Raw genomic sequence first — 19,443 nt, 5'->3', positions numbered from 1 at the left:
GAGAGCCTGTTTTAAATAGACCAGGAATTGGAAAGGGCTCTGGGAGGAAGGGCTACATTCCTGCTCGCTAGCCAAACTGCTCTTCCTTGTGACCCATGCTCTGTGGATTCCTACTGCCTAGAAGGGGAAAATGTGGACATATGGTGTGACAGCCCTCTCCTTGTACCCGGCTACACCCTGGTGTTCCAGGGTGCCCTGCTGGACCCTGCCAGTGCTCAGTGAAACACTGCCCAAGTTTGGCAGCCTAGCTAGACAATTCAGGCTAGCATCAGAGTTTGCATATGTGAAACAGCAGCGGCACTGAGACCTATGGATGCAAGAGGCAATAAGCATGGTGACAAAATGTTTACCCAGAAGACTCTTCAGTGTGAACTACGTTGGTTTGTAAATTGGACTCTGCTGTGTGGAATTTTTTTGACTCTTTGCCCTTTAGACAAGATGGGACCAATTCATTGCAGCTACAAGGAGTCCTGTTATATATATCCTGAGAAAAACAACAATTATGCAATTCTAGGATACAAACCAGTTGGATTAATACTGGAAGTGCCACATTTTTCATGCACAGATTGTCTGCAATTTCTAGTTCTGGATTCAGCATTAAGGAGACTCCATACAATTACTTGATGTCTGAGGCATGAGAAAGAAATAAGGACTTCAGCTTGAGTGTGATTAACATTGTAATTACCAGTCTCCAAATTCCATATGAAGTCATGGTAATCAGATTTCATTTGTGTCTAAAGACTGCCTGCTGCATATGTCCAGTACTGGTTTACCTAATTACTGTTCAGAATAAAGCACTATAAAATCCGTGTCAAATGTCTGCAATACCTCCTTCATCGGTTGGTGTGTTCAGTCTTGTGTGTTCACTGTCAGTGTTCACTCCTAGACAATAAATGATAGGAATAAAAACGAACCCATTTACTTAGCCCACAAAGTCAAAATAGAAAACTAAATCAATGTCTGGATTGCCCTTCTGGACCACGTAATGATAGTTCCCAGTAAGGAATATGTTACTAGCTGGTCCCACTCTACAAGTAGTTCAGTTATGTATCCTCAAAAAGTGGGAACATTTTGCTTGAGAATTCCTCTTGGTACTTCAGGTCTGAAGGAAACTGGAAGGAGATTTCTAAACAGGAACATGCAACCCCTAATTTGTATGCTTCTAACACCGGAGAACAACACAGTGGTTATTGTGAATTTGGAGACAGGAGTTCTGTTTTGATTCATGGCCAACCCACAAGATACATGGATACATGTGTTCCAATACATAGATAATAGTCAGAAGAATGCAAAATACAACGGTTACTTTGCAGCCCATCCTGCAGGGCTTGCAGGAATTGCCTGCGAAGATCTTTACCAACTCAATACCTTCAGTGATAGCTGAATGTCTAGGAACTGTCTTAAACACCCCATCATTGTCTGATCTCTTTTGGAGGCTGGGGTCGGACTTATCGCAGGGCTGTTGTCACTGTGGTTTCTACTGGTTCTCCTGTAGGATGCTGGTCAGCATATGATACTGCATAGGGGGTTGATGACTGACTCAGCAGCTGCACAGGCAGTCCATACATAGGCAAGATGGGTAGTTACTTATAGGCAGTACAGTTTGTGTTTGGGCACTGACTCTTTGTCAGGTAGTTCCAGTTGTCCAGCAGAGCATATTACAATTATTGCTACATCTTTCATAAGCCTGCTAGACTGATGAAAACCTCTGGCAGATTGTCCCATCCCTCTTTTTCTGCCTGGATGAGATTTCCTGAAGGAGAAAAGCTCAGACACCACTCTGTCAGCCTCTTTTTTCACTTTCTAAAAACATTCCAGTCCAGGAGCCAGTCTTCATTCAATGGATATCATACTCTGCTAAAATGCTGATGAGAGCATCTAGCACATGCACACAAATTTATGTAAGCGTGTCTTCTCAGAGAGTTCCCTGTGATGGCTTTGCTAGGAAGGGTTACCCCATGAAAGCAGAGACAAACACTGCCTCAGGGTGGGGCCCATCTTTCTCCACCTCCTGACTAATGCCAAGGTATTCCAGCCTATGCAAGGCAAGCAGATGTCAGAGATACAAAGCTGTTATAGTCAGCAGAAGGCAAACCCATTTATTGGTGATTTATAAACAGGGTATCTTGCCCATGAAAGCTCAGGCTCATTTTTCACTTCTGCCTCTTGTCCTTACCAGTCCAACTATGACACCCATTTGTCTCGCAGCATGTGAGGGAGAAGCATCAATAAGGCTCCTGCTGGTGAGAGAAACGCTGTTACAGTCTATTGTTCAGTCCCACCCTTGCTGGCCCCTGGGCCTTGGGCAAGGAACTGCATGGGAGGACATGGGAAAACGTGTGTGGGAGCTTGTGTATAGGAACAGTGACGTGCTGAAAGGTGTTGGTTTCAATGGAGAAAGTGAACATAGCTGAGGACTTGCTCAGGTTGCCAAGCTGCTCCACCTCACCTTTCAATAGAGCATTACTATCCAGTGATGGGTGATGGCCCCAATGGAAAAAAAGCAAGCTGTGGCTGGCTTTTGCAGGCAGTTGCAAACTGCAGTGTTATGTGCCTAGTCATCTCATCACTTGCTCAGCTGCACAGTCATTGCCCGCTTCCTGCTCCCAGCATTTTTTAGAAGAGAAGGGATACATCTTAATGTCTTCTGGCTACAAAAGTTATTTGTGGGGAGGAGCACTTTGGTTTTGAAACTTGAGAAGTGCTCCATAGAGCAAATTTACCCCACTGGAAAAGCAGCGCAGATTTGAACCCTGAATATACTGTCCTAAGGGCCTAGAAAAGACAGAATTTACACATACATTGACATTTCCTGAGGCAAAGCAGTTAAACTGATGTCAAGGAAGTTCTGAGGGAATATATGTACAGAGGAAATAAATCATTGGAGGAATGATGTTAATATAAGAAGGAGGCAGAAAGCACGAAATCTGGAAGAAGGAAAGTCTTGAAAGCTACTAAAAAATGCTTAGACTGAAAAGAGGCTAGGACTCATGGAAGCAGCAGAAGAAAAGATATTTGGTAAGGCAATGTGCAGAAATAAATTAAAAAGACAACCCAACAGATAAAGAGACAGAAAGAACTGAGGAGGAAGTCTAAGGAACACTACAGAAACATGCAGGAAGGAAAACCAGAAACATAGAAGTGAACTGCAAATAGAAGCACAAAAGCAAGGAAAAGAACAGGGGTAACAAGAGCACTCATTTCATCATTGTATCTTGCATTGTTTACAAACCCCTCTTTTCAGATGGGCACTGGAGCACTGGAGCCAGGCCAGCTGGGCTGAGACCATGGCAGTGGAGCAGGAGAGAGCAAAGCTGGTGGTAGCTGAGCCTGAGGAAGAGGGTCGCCCAGCTTCACACTAAAAGGGAAGTTTGGGAAGGTGAAGGTGGTGCTGGGAGACCTTCCTCTTTCCTGCTTTCTCCCCTCACTATATCCTATGAATCCAAAGTCAGTTTCATGCTTTGTAGGAAGACAGAAGAGGTGAGAACGGAAAGACTGAAATTTTGCCAGGTTGCAAAGCCACATACAACCCTAGAGGACTGAAGACTGACCTCTGAGTTCAGCTGCCAAAAGCCAGTGTTACACCTGAGCAACCTGTGCTGGTGCACCCCCATGCTTCCCACCTCTTTATTTCCATCTCAATTTATGCTGGAGACATGACTTATGTGATAAAGCATTCCTAGCCTTTTATTCTTAAGTCCAATGATTTAAAAGAATACCCGCTGGCTGGGGATTCCTGCTACAGTTCAAGGAAATGCTTCTTCCCCTCTCTAACTGAGCTTTTTCCGTACACATAAAGCTGACTCCTTACCTGAGATAGATGGCTGTAGGCAACATAAAGCTCATGCATTTCCCATTCATTTGCTCTATCTCTGCAAGCAAGCTCAGCTCCAAACAAGACTTCTCTGAATCCTGGGATGAGCCCTGCACATCCCTGTGTCCAGGCCAGGCCCCATGTACTGCACAGCAGTACAGCCACGGATATTCAGGGTTAATGCTGGTTTTCCGGCTGAGGGTGACTTGGCATTGCAATCAGGAGATGTTGCCAGCAGATATTGCCTGACAAACGTGTTGGGCAGCTTTGAAAAAAATACTATTAGCATATTGCTAGATACAGGTTTCCCAGTCTTCTGCAGGGAACTTCGTGTTGATGGCATTTGCATTAAATTGCAACATGCTGCTATCATCAGCAATTGGTTAGAGGCTGAACTTTCCCACACGAGAGTGGGAGATTTTTGCAATGCAGTGTTCACAAGAACGTGCTCCAGAGCTCAGCTGTTGTGCTCTTCATTTAACCTCTTCGGGCAAGAAGGTAAACGATTCTAACAATTCTTTCTTTATTTTATTTTTTAATAACTTTTCTTGTTTTTCTTTTTTGGCAGATCTAAAGTAGTCTGCAGGTTGCTAAAGTAAACATCATGCTTACAGATGGGATAGAGTGGGGATACCTTTACAGTCAAAACCCACTTTAGCAGCAAAAACCACTGCTAAAATCCAGGCAGCTCAAGAGCTCACACGAAGGGACTGATCTTCAGTGGGACATAGATGGGGAATTTAGGAACACGTGGCCAAAGCTTGGAATATAAAGATTCTTGCTGAAATTTCAGAGGCTTTTGAATCTGAAATTTCACTAGGACCTCTCTGCCCATCCAGAAGCTATAACTGCCACAGGACTGATCAGTTCAGTAGCTGATCTACCAAGAAAGTAGAGGCTTTTCCACCTGTATGTCAAGAAGGGCTGAAGGGTATGCTTTTTCAGATCCACTCTACACTCACAGGTGGAAATGGGCTTTACATAAAGTAATGGTACTGATGACCTGAGGAAACAGACCCACAAAGTGGGAGATACCAGCTAACTTCCCTTCTTTACCCAGGTTTCCATGGTACAAGCAAGAGTCTTGAAAAGTTCACTAGATGAGGGGGAGAGCATGCAATTCTTTGGCTGAGTGCTTACAGTTTCCCCTGTACCCTGATCCTCCCTGCTGGGGGATTGTTTATGTTCTTAAACAATTACTATATAAAATAGGAAATGTGGAGTGGTATTCAGATTGTTGTTGTTGTTGTTGTTAGTGGGGATGCTAGTCTTTTCTATCAACATATTAGCTCTTGGGTTTGGCAGTGATGTTTAGGAGCTTGCCAAGAAACCTGTGCAGGTGCACATTGACATAGCAAATAACTTGCCACTGTGCAGCCCGTAACAGGGCAATGTATATCCATGTCTGTTTATGCAGGAATAATTGGCCTAGAAGGAGGTAGAAAATACACTGAAGGTACTGATGCAAAATAATAAAAGCAGTCAGAAAAAGGCCTTTCTGGCATAGAAGTAACTGCCTGAGAGGCTAAGTTGGTTGGAAAATGAACTTGGTAACATTACCCTTGAAAAGTTATTTTGTATTGAAATGTGTTGGTTTTTAATTTAAATCATGTTACTTTGGAAATTCTGTGTGTCACTTAGGGGTGTTTAGAATTTCTGTATTGTAGGAGACATAATTTTTCTTATATGCTGCTCCTCTCACTCCAAATCAGCACTGAAACACTTATAAACGTCTTTTTGTATGAAGTCATGAAAAAGAAGAAAGTTGCTTCTACTGATCATAGATTTTTCATGTGGAGAGACAGTACTATCTGGCATGTGCTCCTTTTCTAGGGTAGACACACATCATTTCTGCCTTTGTGTGTGGAAAATGAATGTGCATTAAAGCACCTTAATGGGATGCAGATTGAATAAGTAAAATGTGTAATGGGAATTATCATATGACATCAGGGAAAACAGGTTCCTGCTTACTTACCTTATATTAAATACACAATTACTTTAGAAACAAGGCTACAGCTCCCTTACCCTCCACACTTTATTTACTACCTTCTCCTGTTAACTGCTTAATATAGTCTAATACACTTATTAATTATGACAGCTGTGAGCACAGCTTTTTATTTGAGAGTTTTTGTCTTGATTTCATCTACCCTTAGCCAAAAGCAAATGGCAAATAAGGAACAAAACATTAATAGTTATAGAAAAGGAGTATTTATCATTTCACACAGCCATGGAAGAATACAAATCTTTACCAGGTCTCTGGTATGCAGTGGTTTTTTGTGAACAAGGTTCTTTTTCTGGGTAGCTGCTTGCTCCTTTGTAACTGCACCAGTGATTTCCATCTGCTGTACTACGTTAGAAATTACTGAACCATCATGCAAAGCATCTCCCTTCATCAGCTGTAAAACCCCAGCCCTGCTCGCACTATTGCTGACATTCAGCGCAGATACTTTGGCTAGTGCAGAACGGCAGCTAGGATCTTCCTGGAACACTTCTTTTGATTTTATATCTTCTCTCTTTACCACTCCAAAATCTTTTAAAAGTAATGTTACCATTTATTGCCCACCATGTAGGTGTTCTCCAAACTTCACTGTCCTTGCAGTAACTCCAAAACTCTCACTGATTGAGTGATTACACAGATTACACACATGGCTTTATCGCGTGGAATCATTCATACACTTGTGCCCACCCAAATTTGGATTCAGAAAGTTCATTACATTTTTTCATTCTGCAGTAACCAAGTTCCTCCTCCAGCCCACACCTTTCCTCCCTTGTTTTGGGTTTCCAGGGCAGTTCCCTACACGGTTCCCACTCACAATACCATGGAGTTGGCCACAGTGTTTGCACCTGGACATCTCCCTGAGGAGCCTGCTCCTTTTTCTAAAGGAGTGGCCACCTTGGTGTACCAAACACTTGCTTTCAAAACCTGTTCCCAGCTCCTGGGCTTTCCCTCTCTGCTTAGCAGTCAGTCCTCTCCCTGCAAGGTGGGGCAGAGGTGCCTCCTTCCTGACAAGGAAGTTTATTAACTCTTCTCTTCTCCTTGGCTTGTCCTGAGGTTTGGGCACACCTGCAACACGCCTCATGACCTACATTTGACGTGAACAATTTCACAGCTCCATTCCAGATCTTCCGAGAGGTGTGGAAGTAGAGCAATACAAACTACAAACTGAAGAAGCACTGAGTTTTGTTTTCAGAAGGTTCTGGATAGTAGGTAATGAATGTGGCAGGAAAGAGGAATGACTATGCAGTGCAAGGTCTTTTTCTTGTGGTAAGGTGACTGTGTTATTAAAAGGAAAACGATGTTTCATATAAAGACACAAATACCAGAGCTAAAACAGCTGTTTTCAGAATTAATGAGATACAACTCACCTTTAATTTGTTTGTTCAGGGATCCTTTTGGGTGTTGCTCCTCTGTTTTGCCCATTAGTATGGTCTGTATGTGAAGCACTTCTGGACTTCAGGGGATAATAAATGTCTCAGTATGAAACATATATAAACTTTTTCTTTCAACATTGCAAGTTCTCCACAGAGCATCAGTCAGAAACATGATGAAGTACTGATTATTGCTGTGCTTTTCAAGCTAGCCAAAAGGCAAGAAACGTCTGCATTTGCTACATGTGGCACTTTCATATATTCAGCAACTTGACTTTTCAGCTCTTCCAATCCACTGCAGCAATCCTCTTAGGCTAAGTCTGTTTTCCTCTGGGCTGAGTTCATTCCCATTGTATGGCACTTGCTGTGGGCTAAGGCAGTTTGTGCAGACAGATGTGCACCTCAGCCGAGCCACATCAACTCTCACCACCCTGGTAACTCTTCTGGCACCTGAGCCCCAGCTTCTCATGCAAAGTCTGTGCCTGGCCCATGGCTGAGTGAGTGGTAGTGAGCATTCTGCGTCTTGAGGACAACACAAGAAGTTTTGTATAGCTCTTTGAGTAAAGAAAACTTTGAAGGGCAGGCTGTCTGTGAGGAGAGGGACTGTGGCTGTGGTAGAAGAGCTGAGGCCTTAGTGGGAGAGCAGAGTAGCAGAAGAGCATTGGTTGGAAGGGAATGGAGGTCCTCAGCACCAGACAGGCCTTTCCCAAGAAGACTGTAGACCCCTAGCAAAGGGGGTCAGGACACCAATAGCCCAGAACAGGTTTTACAAGGGCTCTGCTAATGAAAGATCCTGAAGTTCAGCTTTGCACCAGCTTCTCCTCACCCTTACTTGGCCTTTTGATGACACAGGCTTGTGCTCCTCACATAAATTGGCCTTGCAGGCAGCAGCAGCTGGGCAGCATAGGGTTGAGAGTGTCTGCTTTGCCTTTTGTGGGCAGTGGGAATGACCACCCAGCTGTGCACTTGCCCATCTTGTCAATGGAGAGGAGCTCTGGCAGCTTGTTGTGGACCCAACCTGTGCTTGTCCCAGTGCAGGCTGAAAGCTGGAGCCAGCCAGATCTGTGCCGCGGGAGACACGAGAGCCTTCTCTCCATGCTGTGGCTGAGTATTTTCCCTAAATAAAATATCTTTCTGGAACACAGGCCATAGCTGCTCTGTGCTGCAAGCAGGCAGGAGTGTATTGCTTTGCTTTTTCACACATTTTTTCTGGTGCACTGTCCAAAATATCATTTGTTTGACACTGAAAGTGATGTGGGCTTTTTCGGGGTATAATGATTCCAGAAAAGCTCATGTGATCCTACTCATATCCACACAACAGCTTTACGATTCTCTCCTACAGGGCAGGAATGGAGTTTCAAGCCCCCTTTGTTTCAGATGGCCTCCTTGTTCTTAGCAGAGTGGATTTAATGTAAATAACCCACAGAAAAGGTATCAGACTGTAAGGTTTCTGTACAAAACAAAACAGTGACAGAGGTCTTGTCATATCCTTGAGCAGGAACTTACAGACTTCTTTTCAGGGCTGTTGAACTATTGCTTTGTTTGGAAATTTTAATTGTGTATCCTGCCTGAATCTGTGTTTCTTAGGCAACTCAATATCTTAGATTGGAAAAGACCTTTAAAATCACCGAGTCCAATCTCAAGAGGAGTGAAAAAGTGTATTTCAAATTGTTCATGTTTCCATATGTAGTTCAGCTTCCATAGCTGTTCATGACTCTTTTTCATATAAGAAAACATTTAATTAATAATGATTTTATTTTCATAAACCTGTTGTTTGAAACCCTCATATGTCTGGTTACCAGACATGGTTATATGCAGGAGCAGTTTCTGTCATCAAGTTTCTGTCACTAATCTTGAGTTGTTAGAAGAAGAAAGAGTTGATGTAACTGTATACATGAAAACAGTTTGGAGAAGTAAAATGTTAATCCACAGTTGACTAATTTCAACACCATGACCTGAAAGAAGATGCACCATGGGATGAGACAGAAAAATGGTCCTTTCTCAGGAATTCACACATGTTGTGAGCATGTATCCCTTTTCCAAACCTTCTGTGCCCTTGCTCCTGCTGTGTAGCATGGACCACCAAATGTGTGCAAGGGATGGTTGTTTCAAACTTGTTGGAATTTAGAAAACTTCTTTTATTTAGCAGCTATGGGACAATCTCAGGGCAAGCAAATGCTTCACAGTGTGGTCTAACTAGGCAAAAAATGCATCAAATGTCTTCTTTATTTTGTGCTCTCAGCCAAGAACTGCTTCACAATGGGCTCCGTTTCTAGACCAGTTACTGAGTTTTGCCTTGATCTCTACAATAAGCTCAACAGAAATGCAGAGAACACAAATATCGTCTTTTCTCCAATGAGCATCTCTATTGCCCTGGCCCTTGTCCATCTAGGTGCAAGAAACAACACTGCTGCTCAGATAGAAGAAGTAAGTATTAATGAAACATGCTGAGATGCTTCCACATTGTTTGCTCTTCCTCTAACGGAAATGTTGGGCATCCTAGCATAACATGTGCGTGAGGGTCTCATAGGAAACAAGCAATGAATACAAACACAGGTGCTGCTTTCACAGTCGTGCTTGGTGCACTATGATCGTTGCCATCTGCATGTGTGAGTTGCACCATGCCCCCATGCAGATCCCGGAGCAGGGAGCAAGAGCCAAATAGGAGGAGGTGATACACCACAATGGGGCACTCTTGCTTTTCCTGCAGTCAGAACGTCAGGCTTTGTTTCAGAATTACAGACAGGTGCTTCCTCTCGTGGTTGCTATGAGAATACTGAAAATGTGAATCCCTGTGGGTAATGGGGAGAGTTGCAGAAACCTGAAGTGATAGCAGCTGGGTGGCTGGAAGCATCAGCTCACTTACCACAACATTCAAGAGTCAAAACGTCTCACTTAGAGAGCTCACAGGGACCCAGGTGGTCAGGAAGGAGGTGAAGGCCACCTCGTCAACTGCTGTGCCTTTACTCCCTGTGGCACAAGTTCTGCTTTCTACAATCCTCTTCTCTCATTTATGCTCATGGGTGGTAAGAGAACAATAATCCTAAGGCACAGGTTCTTGCCAGTAGCTGGCTCTACACTGGTAGATCTTCATCCATCATGCCCCAACGCTGTCATGTGCACAGTCTGGCTGCTGGGTCACCCACAGCCAAGGTAGAAGTGCCCTTCTGATGAGGTTTCAAGGGTGTGGGTGGTTGACCTAGCTGTTGGCTGCTGGGTGTCCACATGGCCACGCTTTCACTCCCTTTCTTCAACAAGAAACAAGAGATAAAATAAGATGAAAGAGCTTGTAGGTCGAGATAAGGACAGGGACATCTCACTCCAATTACTGTCATGTCAAAACAGACTTGACTCATTTTTGAGCCAGCTGAAACCAGCTCTAACACAGGGTCAGTCCTCAATCTCTTCCTACAGAGGCCAACCCTGCAGGCCCATGGCTACATGACTACCTTGCCACATAAACCAAATACACAGGAACCCTTGCTTATTTTAGGAAAAGTCCAGTATCTTCAATATAAAGATTGTCTATGCGTGATGTCATATTATGATGGAGAAGCTGCTGGACATTTTTCAATGAGATACTTCACATTAGAAACAAGGAATAGTTTCCACTAAGAGCAGCGTGGTTTTAGTATATCTCCTAAACTGATGCAAAGATTAAGAATGATTGCAAAAAGCCAGTTTTGATGTTTTCCAAGAAAACTATTTTCATCTCTTTGCCTGAGGCAACTTTTTGTTTTGAAATTTAAGGTAACTGTAACAATAAAAATAGAAATCACATGTAAACATTTTGAGGTAGTGGAGAGTAACAAGTTGAGGGAATAAGTGCAAGTTCTTCCTGGTTAGCTGAAATAAAAATGTGAATTTCAACATCAATATATGAACAATTCCAAGTCTGCCATTTTAGCCTGGCAGAAGTTGAGAAAACATCTTTCACAAATCTACACCGTTTATGCAGGGCAGAATAGCAAATCTTTTAACCAAGGAAAATGCTTTTATCCCAGTTACAGTTGCCATAATTTGGTATCTTCAACTGCAGGTGCTCCATGCCAGGAAAGCTACAGGAAGAATGAGCCTTGGATCTGATCCTGAAAGCGCAGAAACAGAGCCAGAAGGAAGCCAGGAGAGACAGCTTTCTCCCTCACAGGTACTTCCTTGGGTGGAGAGCACTGGAGCCTTATCTTCACTGCACGGGAGGTTTTTAGGTATAAAGCACTAGAGTCTGCCACTGGAGGGAGTCAAGATCACACTCACAGACTGCCTACTCCGGTAGGAAATGTCTGATACAGAGTGATACTATATTAAGGGCCAAGTCTTCCATGAAGTGAATACCAAAGCTTTGAGTCTTCTCAGCTGAAGGAAGATCAGGCTACAGAGCTTAGACTAACTGGATTTAAAAATCAGTACAGCAGGAGTTAGCGCTATAGTGTAATCTTAATTAGGATGTAAATTAACAACCAAAGCTATATGGAGGAATTGTTATAGTTGCTGTGTTTGTAATATTCCCAGTGTAACAAGGGTGGAGACCTCAACCATAAAGAGTTCCAGGCACTGCTTTTACAACTACAAAACCTTGGTGAAAGATATATTTTAACCCTTGCCAACAATCTCTTTATACAACAAGGATTTGAATTCCAGCAGGTAAGTTACCTGCATCTGCTAACTGCTGTGGCTGTGACCTCAAGCTTCTCTGTAACTGTGAGCCTTGCTGATGTCCCCCTCGTGTGTCAAATTGAGCACTTGGTGTATCTTTTGGGGCTGCTGGGAAAGAGACAAAAGTGACAGCTTTTAGTTATTTTGTTTAAAAAAGCCATCCTGTTGATGTCAATGGACAGAGAGTGAAAATAGAGCTGTTCATTTTTGGTGTAAGTCTACACTCAGTCAGAGTATGACTACAGCTAAATATGCCTGTTAGAGCTGTCCATAATCTACTTCTGAGCTTGCAAGTTGGATGCTGGGACAGCAGGAAGCTTGGAGAGGGTTTATCACCTGAGATTTTATACACTTCCATGAGGACGGCTGCTGTGCTGAACTTCTTACTCCTTTCTTACTGAATGACAGAGCAGTCTCCAACTACCTAGTATGGATAACTTGCTAGTTACATCTTTGCTTTTCTGTTCGTTATTTCTGTGGAATGATTTGGATACTTAAGCATTAAACAACACGCCTTGCATCTTCTCTAGTTTTTTATCTGTACCTCAGCTATGCAGTTCTCCATGGGAAGACTCTTTCTTCTGGCTTTCTTCCTACTTATTTACTTCTTTTGCCTGTGCAATAGAATAAGTATCTCTTTCAAAGATTCTCTGAATAAACTTCAGATAGTTGATGTTTCCAGAATAAAATTTTGCCTTATGTAGTCAACAGGTCCCTCATCATTTCTAAAATAGTTCTGAACCATTGATTTCTTTCAAAAGGGAATAAGTGCTTAACAGATTTGATCAATTCATAATCTTTATTTTGCTTTACAGCAATTTCTAACATGCTCTAAGGAACTATATGGAGCAATGCTAGAAACAGTAGACTTTCATGGTGCTGTTGAAGCTGCCAGAATAAAAATCAACAGTTGGGTTGAAAGTGAGACACAAGGTAAACCAAAGTAAATCTGTAGCCATACTATCACTGCCTTCTTACACTGCTTCAACAAAAGAAATTCCAGGGTATGAAAAGCAGACTTGCTCATGTTTCTGGGTGTTCAACCTTATGCTGTTTAAAGACATTATGTCTTCCCATCTACTCTTGAAATACTAGAGTAAGTTATCAGCTAAATTATTTCTGAATTAAATGTGTGTTTGTTGCCAGATACTTTTGTACTCCTGCCCTTATACCTGGCATGATAATTGCAATAGAACCTGTAAGGCTCAACCAGAGAAATTGCTCCTGTGCACAGCCACAAATGCAGAGACAGGACAGCAGGGGATGGAAGCTATGAGCTTCATGGTGAGACTGGGAACAGCCTGGAGTGGGTGGGGGGAAAAGAGGAGGATGACTGAAGACCTGATTATATGTAGAGCTATGCCTGCAGAAATCAGAGATGTTACCACAAGCAAGACTCACTATCACAACTGACAATCAACCAGCTCTTGCCCTTGACAGGTTAGCAGAGGCCATTTGCTCTTGTTGATTAGACTAAACATGATAGGTGGCATTTTCCTTTAGTTTTGCCAGAGCTGCAGTAGCAGCAGGATGAAAGTTTTCTAAATCTTGTGGCTGAACATAAACCAGAACTTAGTGGGGGACAGGCAAATAGATTTGAAGGCTTCTGTAATTTATCAGTTGCCAGTCTCCTGACCAACCCTGTCCTTGTACTGGCAGAGCGGCCTGTGACTGTTGTGGGAAAGAGCTGTTCACTCCAGTTGGCTCTCAGTAAGAGGGCTGAAGGTTCACCAGTCTCTGTGCCCAGGGTTAGGAGCCATCATTGCTCTGGGTGCTCATATGAAGCCTGTGAACCTGCTAACTCCTACTTCAGCTTCTGTGTATAAAGTTGGAAGCTCCACAGCTGATTAACTGCTGCGCTTGGTGCAAAAGGAAAGATTCCCTCATGTAACCCAAAATAGGTGACTAATGGTGCTGCCTCTGTCCTTATGGTTAATGTCACCTGGCACATATATATGGTCACTGACACTGACAGCTGGCTAATTTGATGGCCCTCCCTGACTGGTAACAGTGCAGAGGAATCTACCACTTGTTTTCCTATGTTGCCCCTTTGAATAAACCAAGAACTGGATTTCTAAGTTTCTCCAAAACTAAGTTCACAGAAAATTATCTCAGTTCAGAGTCTTAATGGCAACTAACAAATACTGTGTATTCTGAAATTTCCTTTAGGTAAAATCAAGGAACTCTTTGCTCCTGGTGTGATTGATGTACATGCATTGCTGGTGCTGGTGAATGTAATCTACTTCAAAGCATCCTGGGAGCACAAGTTTGAGGAACAAAAAACAGTACAGAGAGACTTCAAACTGAATCAGGTGGATCTGCATTCTATAAATCTTAACATTATTTACCCTAGATACTGTAAGCACTGCAGCAAGCATAACAAAGAAGCACAATGCCCAGGGCTCAGCTGCCTGTGAGCAAGGTGTGGGTGAGCTGGGAATTCAACCTGCCCTTCCTGTTGGGTAGAGGTGGCAGGAGGTTTTTTCATAGAAAAACATATTTTTCTTCACATACTAATCAATACTAGCAGGATTTTTGCTGAAAACATCATTAGAAAAAGTCTTCTTTCACTACTTTAGAAGTTATCTATGTGAGCTAACTGTAAAAGGCAATTTGAGCTTTCATAAAGCTTTCAATCAACTCAATCACAAAGAGAGGCAAGATAATAAAACTTAGAAGAGGATACTTGAGAAAGGCTATGGTTTTGCTTTTAACCTATTTATTGCTTCCTGTCTACACAAATGACAGCCTGATTCTTTCAGTGCTATTTCTTCTTTAGCCCAGTCCGAGTTAGGACTTGCAAATCCAACCAGCATCAGCCTGTTTGGAAGTGTAACACTATTAAGCAACTTCATTATCTGATCAGTTGCAAGGAAATGGTTGGTTGGTTGGTTTGATGTTTGTTTTCCTTAGAGAATTATCCCCTTTATTTACACGTGGCAAAGCTGATGTTTTGTGTGCCAGTGTAGTTGCAACAAAATGAAGAAAAATATTTAGCCTAACAGCAATTACTGCTGAAACCCTGACTGCTGATATTATACCTATAATAAGTTTAAATGTTAAGAGCAGTACTGACTGTATAATTCTTTTAAATAGAATGAGAAAAAACCTGTACAGATGATGTATCAGAAAGGAACATTTAAATTAGGCTACATTGAGGAGATGGGTGCTCAAGTCCTTGAACTCCCTTATGCTCAGAAGTCATTGAGCATGATCATCCTGCTGCCAGGTGATGTGGCTGATGGATCTGCCAGTGGGCTGGAGCAGGTAAGGCAGTATATATCATGTACTGTGGCTGGAAGTTCTTTGTCTGAATTATGTCTGGATAAAGATCTAAGTTTTTCAAAGCTGCTCACTATTTTAAGCTCTTTTCCCTCCCATCTTCTAGATTGAAAGCACAATGACTTATGAAAATTTAATGCTGTGGGCCTCTTCAGAGCACATGTTTGAGACAACAGTAGAGGTATACCTCCCCCGATTCAAGCTTGAAGGCACCTTTAATCTCAATGAGGTATTGCAAGAGATGGGGATGACCGACGTCTTCAATGAATCAAAAGCTGACCTTTCTGCAATGTCATTTGCGAAGTCTCTGGTACTGTCAAATGTTGTCCATAAGGCATACGTGGAAGTCAATGAGGAAGGCACTGTAGCAGCAGCTGGTACAGCAGCTGCCATTGTGAGGAGGTCTCTTCCTCTAAAGGAGGTCTTTATGGCTGACCATCCTTTCTTACTCTTTATTAGACATAATCCTACTAATGCCATTCTTTTCTTTGGCAAACTCTGCTCACCTTAAAATCAGGGCCATTTTCTAACATTGTGAGAAACAGCTGGGTCAAAATGAGAAATTTTGGTTTTTTCCCCATGCATTCTTAATCCTTTGATGTCTAGTTTGTATTTCAAAGTGATCTCTACAACCAGTTTAGCTTAGAACCAATCAATTGAATGCTCTGCCACTAGGCTCCTTGAATTGCAAATATTGATCTGAATCCAGAATAAGAGTAAATTTTGCCTTAACCTCATTGGATATGAATAACATTTTGTTTTCTCAATGACCACATATGCTCCTGTATTCCTGCATTAATATGCATTCCTGCATATTAATGATGGTGACGAAAGGGTTGAGGTTAGAACGGACCTCTGGAGATCATCTGGTCCACCTCCCCTGCTCAAGCAGGGCCATGTACAGCTGGTTGCCCAGGACCATGTCCAGATGGCTTTTGGATATCTCTAAGGATTGAGACTTCACCACCTCTCTGGACTATCCTTCCTGTGTGCTCCCTAAGGTCTCAAATGTCTTCAAAGAGAATTCTGTATGCATGCTGTCTGCCTTAACAGGATACAAACCCACACATTTCTAAGGATGGTTGATTATTTACATAGTAAAGAAGGCTGTCTTTACATGGGGATAAACCAAATGTTTTCAGTCTCAAAGAATAGGAGGAAAATGTTCTAAAGCACCCCATTGAAGTTACTGATGTGTGAACTGTAGCCATGAACTTCCAATAAATGTTTTTCTTCTTTACATGTTGCTGTTGGTGAATTTTAGCAATCTGAGATGCAGACATGAAAGGGCTCTCTCCATGCTCTGAGAAATGAAGAAAGGGTTTGAAATAGGTTGCCTGTAGAGGTTGTGGAGTCTCTTTCCCTGGATGAATTCAAGAGCCATCTGGGCAATACTGACTAATGTGCTCTAGGTGACCTGATTGAGCAAGAACAGACAGGAGCAGGACAATAAAAGAGTCAAATAAACAACCTACTCTTGACTGTCTAATTTGGAGTTGCAGGCAGCCCAATTTACCTATTAGATGATGCTTTTGTTAACTAAAGTTATCATCATACGGTGTTTACATTCTCTGGGGAAGTTTTGAACACTGCAATCTCAAAAATGAACACTGCTTCTGAAAATGCAGAGATGGGTATTTCACTGATGAAGTGGCAAATGCCACAATGGAAAAAACTTTCCCTTTATTCCTGTCTTTTCTCAGAAATGAGTATACGCCCCCCAACCCTCAGTATATCTGATTTTGGCATCTTGAGTGTCTGATGACACTGTGAGTTAGCAGGGGGATGGATCTGCACTTGATATCAGTGCAGAATGAGGGAGGTTAGTTCTGGAAGTGAAAGAAATAGAGGGGAAGGTTTGCAGTAAAAATCTCCATTTAATGCTGGCTAAGCAGGGCCATTCCTGTGCTGCCAGAGCATGGGAAAGTGAAGACATGTGGTGAGCCCTGTTTGGTGTAAAGGATGCATCTGGGAGATTTCTGGTACATGCAATAGCAGCGGTTTTATGACTGCCACGATCTCATGTACTATGCAAAGAAAATTAACATTGTGAAGGGGAAAACCCAAATGTCTGTGTGACATATTTCTTTTGGTTTTTTTTTTTCCTCCTCGGTGCAAACTCTACCAAAGGTCGTGCCTCTCTCTGCCAATCACCATCTGTGCAAACTATGTCCAATGCCTCTTCTCTCCCTGCAGTTCACAGCTCGCCAACGGAACACACATCATCTTTACAAATATCAAGGTTCAGACGTGTTTGCTGCTCTGCCCTGAGCCCCTGGGGTTGGACTAGATGATCTTTAAAGGTCCTTTCTTACACAAACCCCATTCTATGGTTCTGCATCTTGCACATCAGTTAGCTGGATTTGGCTAACTCGACCAAACTTTGATCAGTTACTGATTTACAGCTGGTCAAACAAGTTTACGGTAACCACATTGTATCATAAAATATCTGAGCTGGTATAAACCCAGTAGAGTTATTAGGTATTGTGTCTTAGACCCAAACGTACATGCACATTGCAAAATCTCAGGTTCTCCTGACTTTAATATCGCGTGTTATACTTACTGAACTGTGTAGGATCTGCCTTGTTTTCCTATTCCTGTCTGGAACTGGAGGTAACTGAGAAAAACTCAGCTGTGATTGGAGTAATGGTTATTGGCAAAATATAGATCTTTTGACCTATAAGGTGAAGAAATACTATTTTCCAGTGCTCGTGTCCTGAGACTGTATTTACAGACATGATCCGTGTTGAAAGTTTCACTTTTACAGTATCACTCCTTATGTTTGTGTTCAGTCTGAGCTAACTTTGCATGCGGTTTCCTCCCAAGGGGTGGTGGTAGAAATTTGCACAGCAAGTCCCCACCACTCCTTGAAATTTGGGATGATGCATTTGGGTTGCAGCATCTCAGCTTCTCCAAGTTGCATGGCCACAGCCCTTCTTAAGAATTCATTAGCAGCTGCGGATGTTCGGTCAAGTGGTGCTTACCATCTCAGTGAGTTAGGTATTCGCTTCTTCCCTGGTATCAGCTGAGGGAAGGGCCACAGTTTGGCCCTTAAATCACAAAATCAGTCAGTACCCTGGGCTTGACTGATGGTAATGTAAGTATTTTCATGCCTTCTGTACTGTGCAACGCGCTAATCTACTCCAGCAGCACAGTCAGTCACACAGCAATGGCAGCAGGGTAATCTAGACTTCTCATTTCCACATTTATTAAAAAATCGTCTTTTAGTAGATCCTTGATTCTATTTTTTTGGTAAAGTATGCTCATTTTCTAAATGGATTTATAAGCACTTCTACATCACAGTATTCATAGGCTTTATGAAAACCAGATTCAGAAGTCACACTTCCTAACTGTACTTTTATTGTGTCTGTAATGGGGAATCAGTGAATAACATGTTAAATGCACAGAATTGTAGGTGGCTACAGAAAGGAGAAGCAACACTAGAATAACACTGTGGCTCTCCTGAAGAGAACATAGCCTGGCTTTAAGCCTGTACATGCAAAAAGCCACCTGAAAGAAAAAATTTATCTTCTTATGCATGTGGAAGTATCCAAAATTTGTAGACATTTCATTTTCACCTTGTGTAAATTCTGAGCAGCTACTGTTTTTGTTTGCTTACTCTGGACTGCCTTGACGTTAGCAAGAAGGTGCTTTGCCCATGCTGAAATTCAGGAATGAGGTGCATTGAGATGCAAGTCCCTAGAGAACATTCATTGAGTGCATTCAAAGCAGACCTTGTGCAGGTATTCAAATAGAGCTCCCTGAAACTGCCGTTCGAGTGACTTCATTTTTTTTAAAGTGAAAATAGTACATAACTTCTGTACTGGGGAAATTCATGTGGCTTGGGATGTGAAGGGCTGGTTTTCAGTGTATCACATTCACTTGCTGGAATTCAAGCCTATGTCTCATAGGAGAATGCACCAAACACTATCACGCACTAGGTTTTAACACAGGCTGGGTGAGAGAACTGCCCAACTTCCTCTTGAATCCCTTACACAAATGAACACAGCCTAATGGCACAAGAAGAGAACTCAAGGACTGATAACTTTGCAGTTCAATAACTATTGTAGATGCATTCTGGTTTCCAGTCTCTGCTCCCAGCACTATTTTTGTTTTAATCTAGTAACACAGAAAAATCCCAAATAAAGTGGGCAAGTATTCTAACAATGATATTGAACTATTTTTGTCTGTAGCTTTCTGATAGCATGAATTTCCCCCCACTTTCTTAGTATCTGCCTTGAAAAGGAAACACTGAATGAAGTACTTCAATTGTGAGCTTCTTTTCAGCTCTTTAGAGGATGTGACAATGCAGCTTTTTCATCTGA

At 42.4% G+C, this 19,443-nt stretch overlaps 1 protein-coding gene across 1 annotated transcript; it reads left to right on the top strand.

Moving 5' to 3' along the window:
* Positions 1–9,442: 9,442 nt before the first annotated feature.
* On the top strand, positions 9,443–15,629 carry LOC308218194 (serpin B11-like; the record flags this gene model as incomplete). Its single annotated transcript, XM_080611945.1, has 7 exons — positions 9,443–9,610; positions 11,223–11,330; positions 11,693–11,824; positions 12,652–12,769; positions 14,006–14,148; positions 14,933–15,103; positions 15,225–15,629. The coding sequence occupies 7 exons, from the start codon at positions 9,443–9,445 to the stop codon at positions 15,627–15,629; spliced, it is 1,245 nt and encodes a 414-aa protein (XP_080468071.1).
* Between the last annotated feature and the right edge of the window lie 3,814 nt (positions 15,630–19,443).

This window comes from Psittacula echo (assembly GCF_963264785.1).
Source record: "Psittacula echo genome assembly, chromosome: 2".
Classification (NCBI taxonomy): Eukaryota; Metazoa; Chordata; class Aves; order Psittaciformes; family Psittacidae; genus Psittacula; species Psittacula echo.
This window is presented reverse-complemented; position numbering and strand designations above follow the sequence as displayed.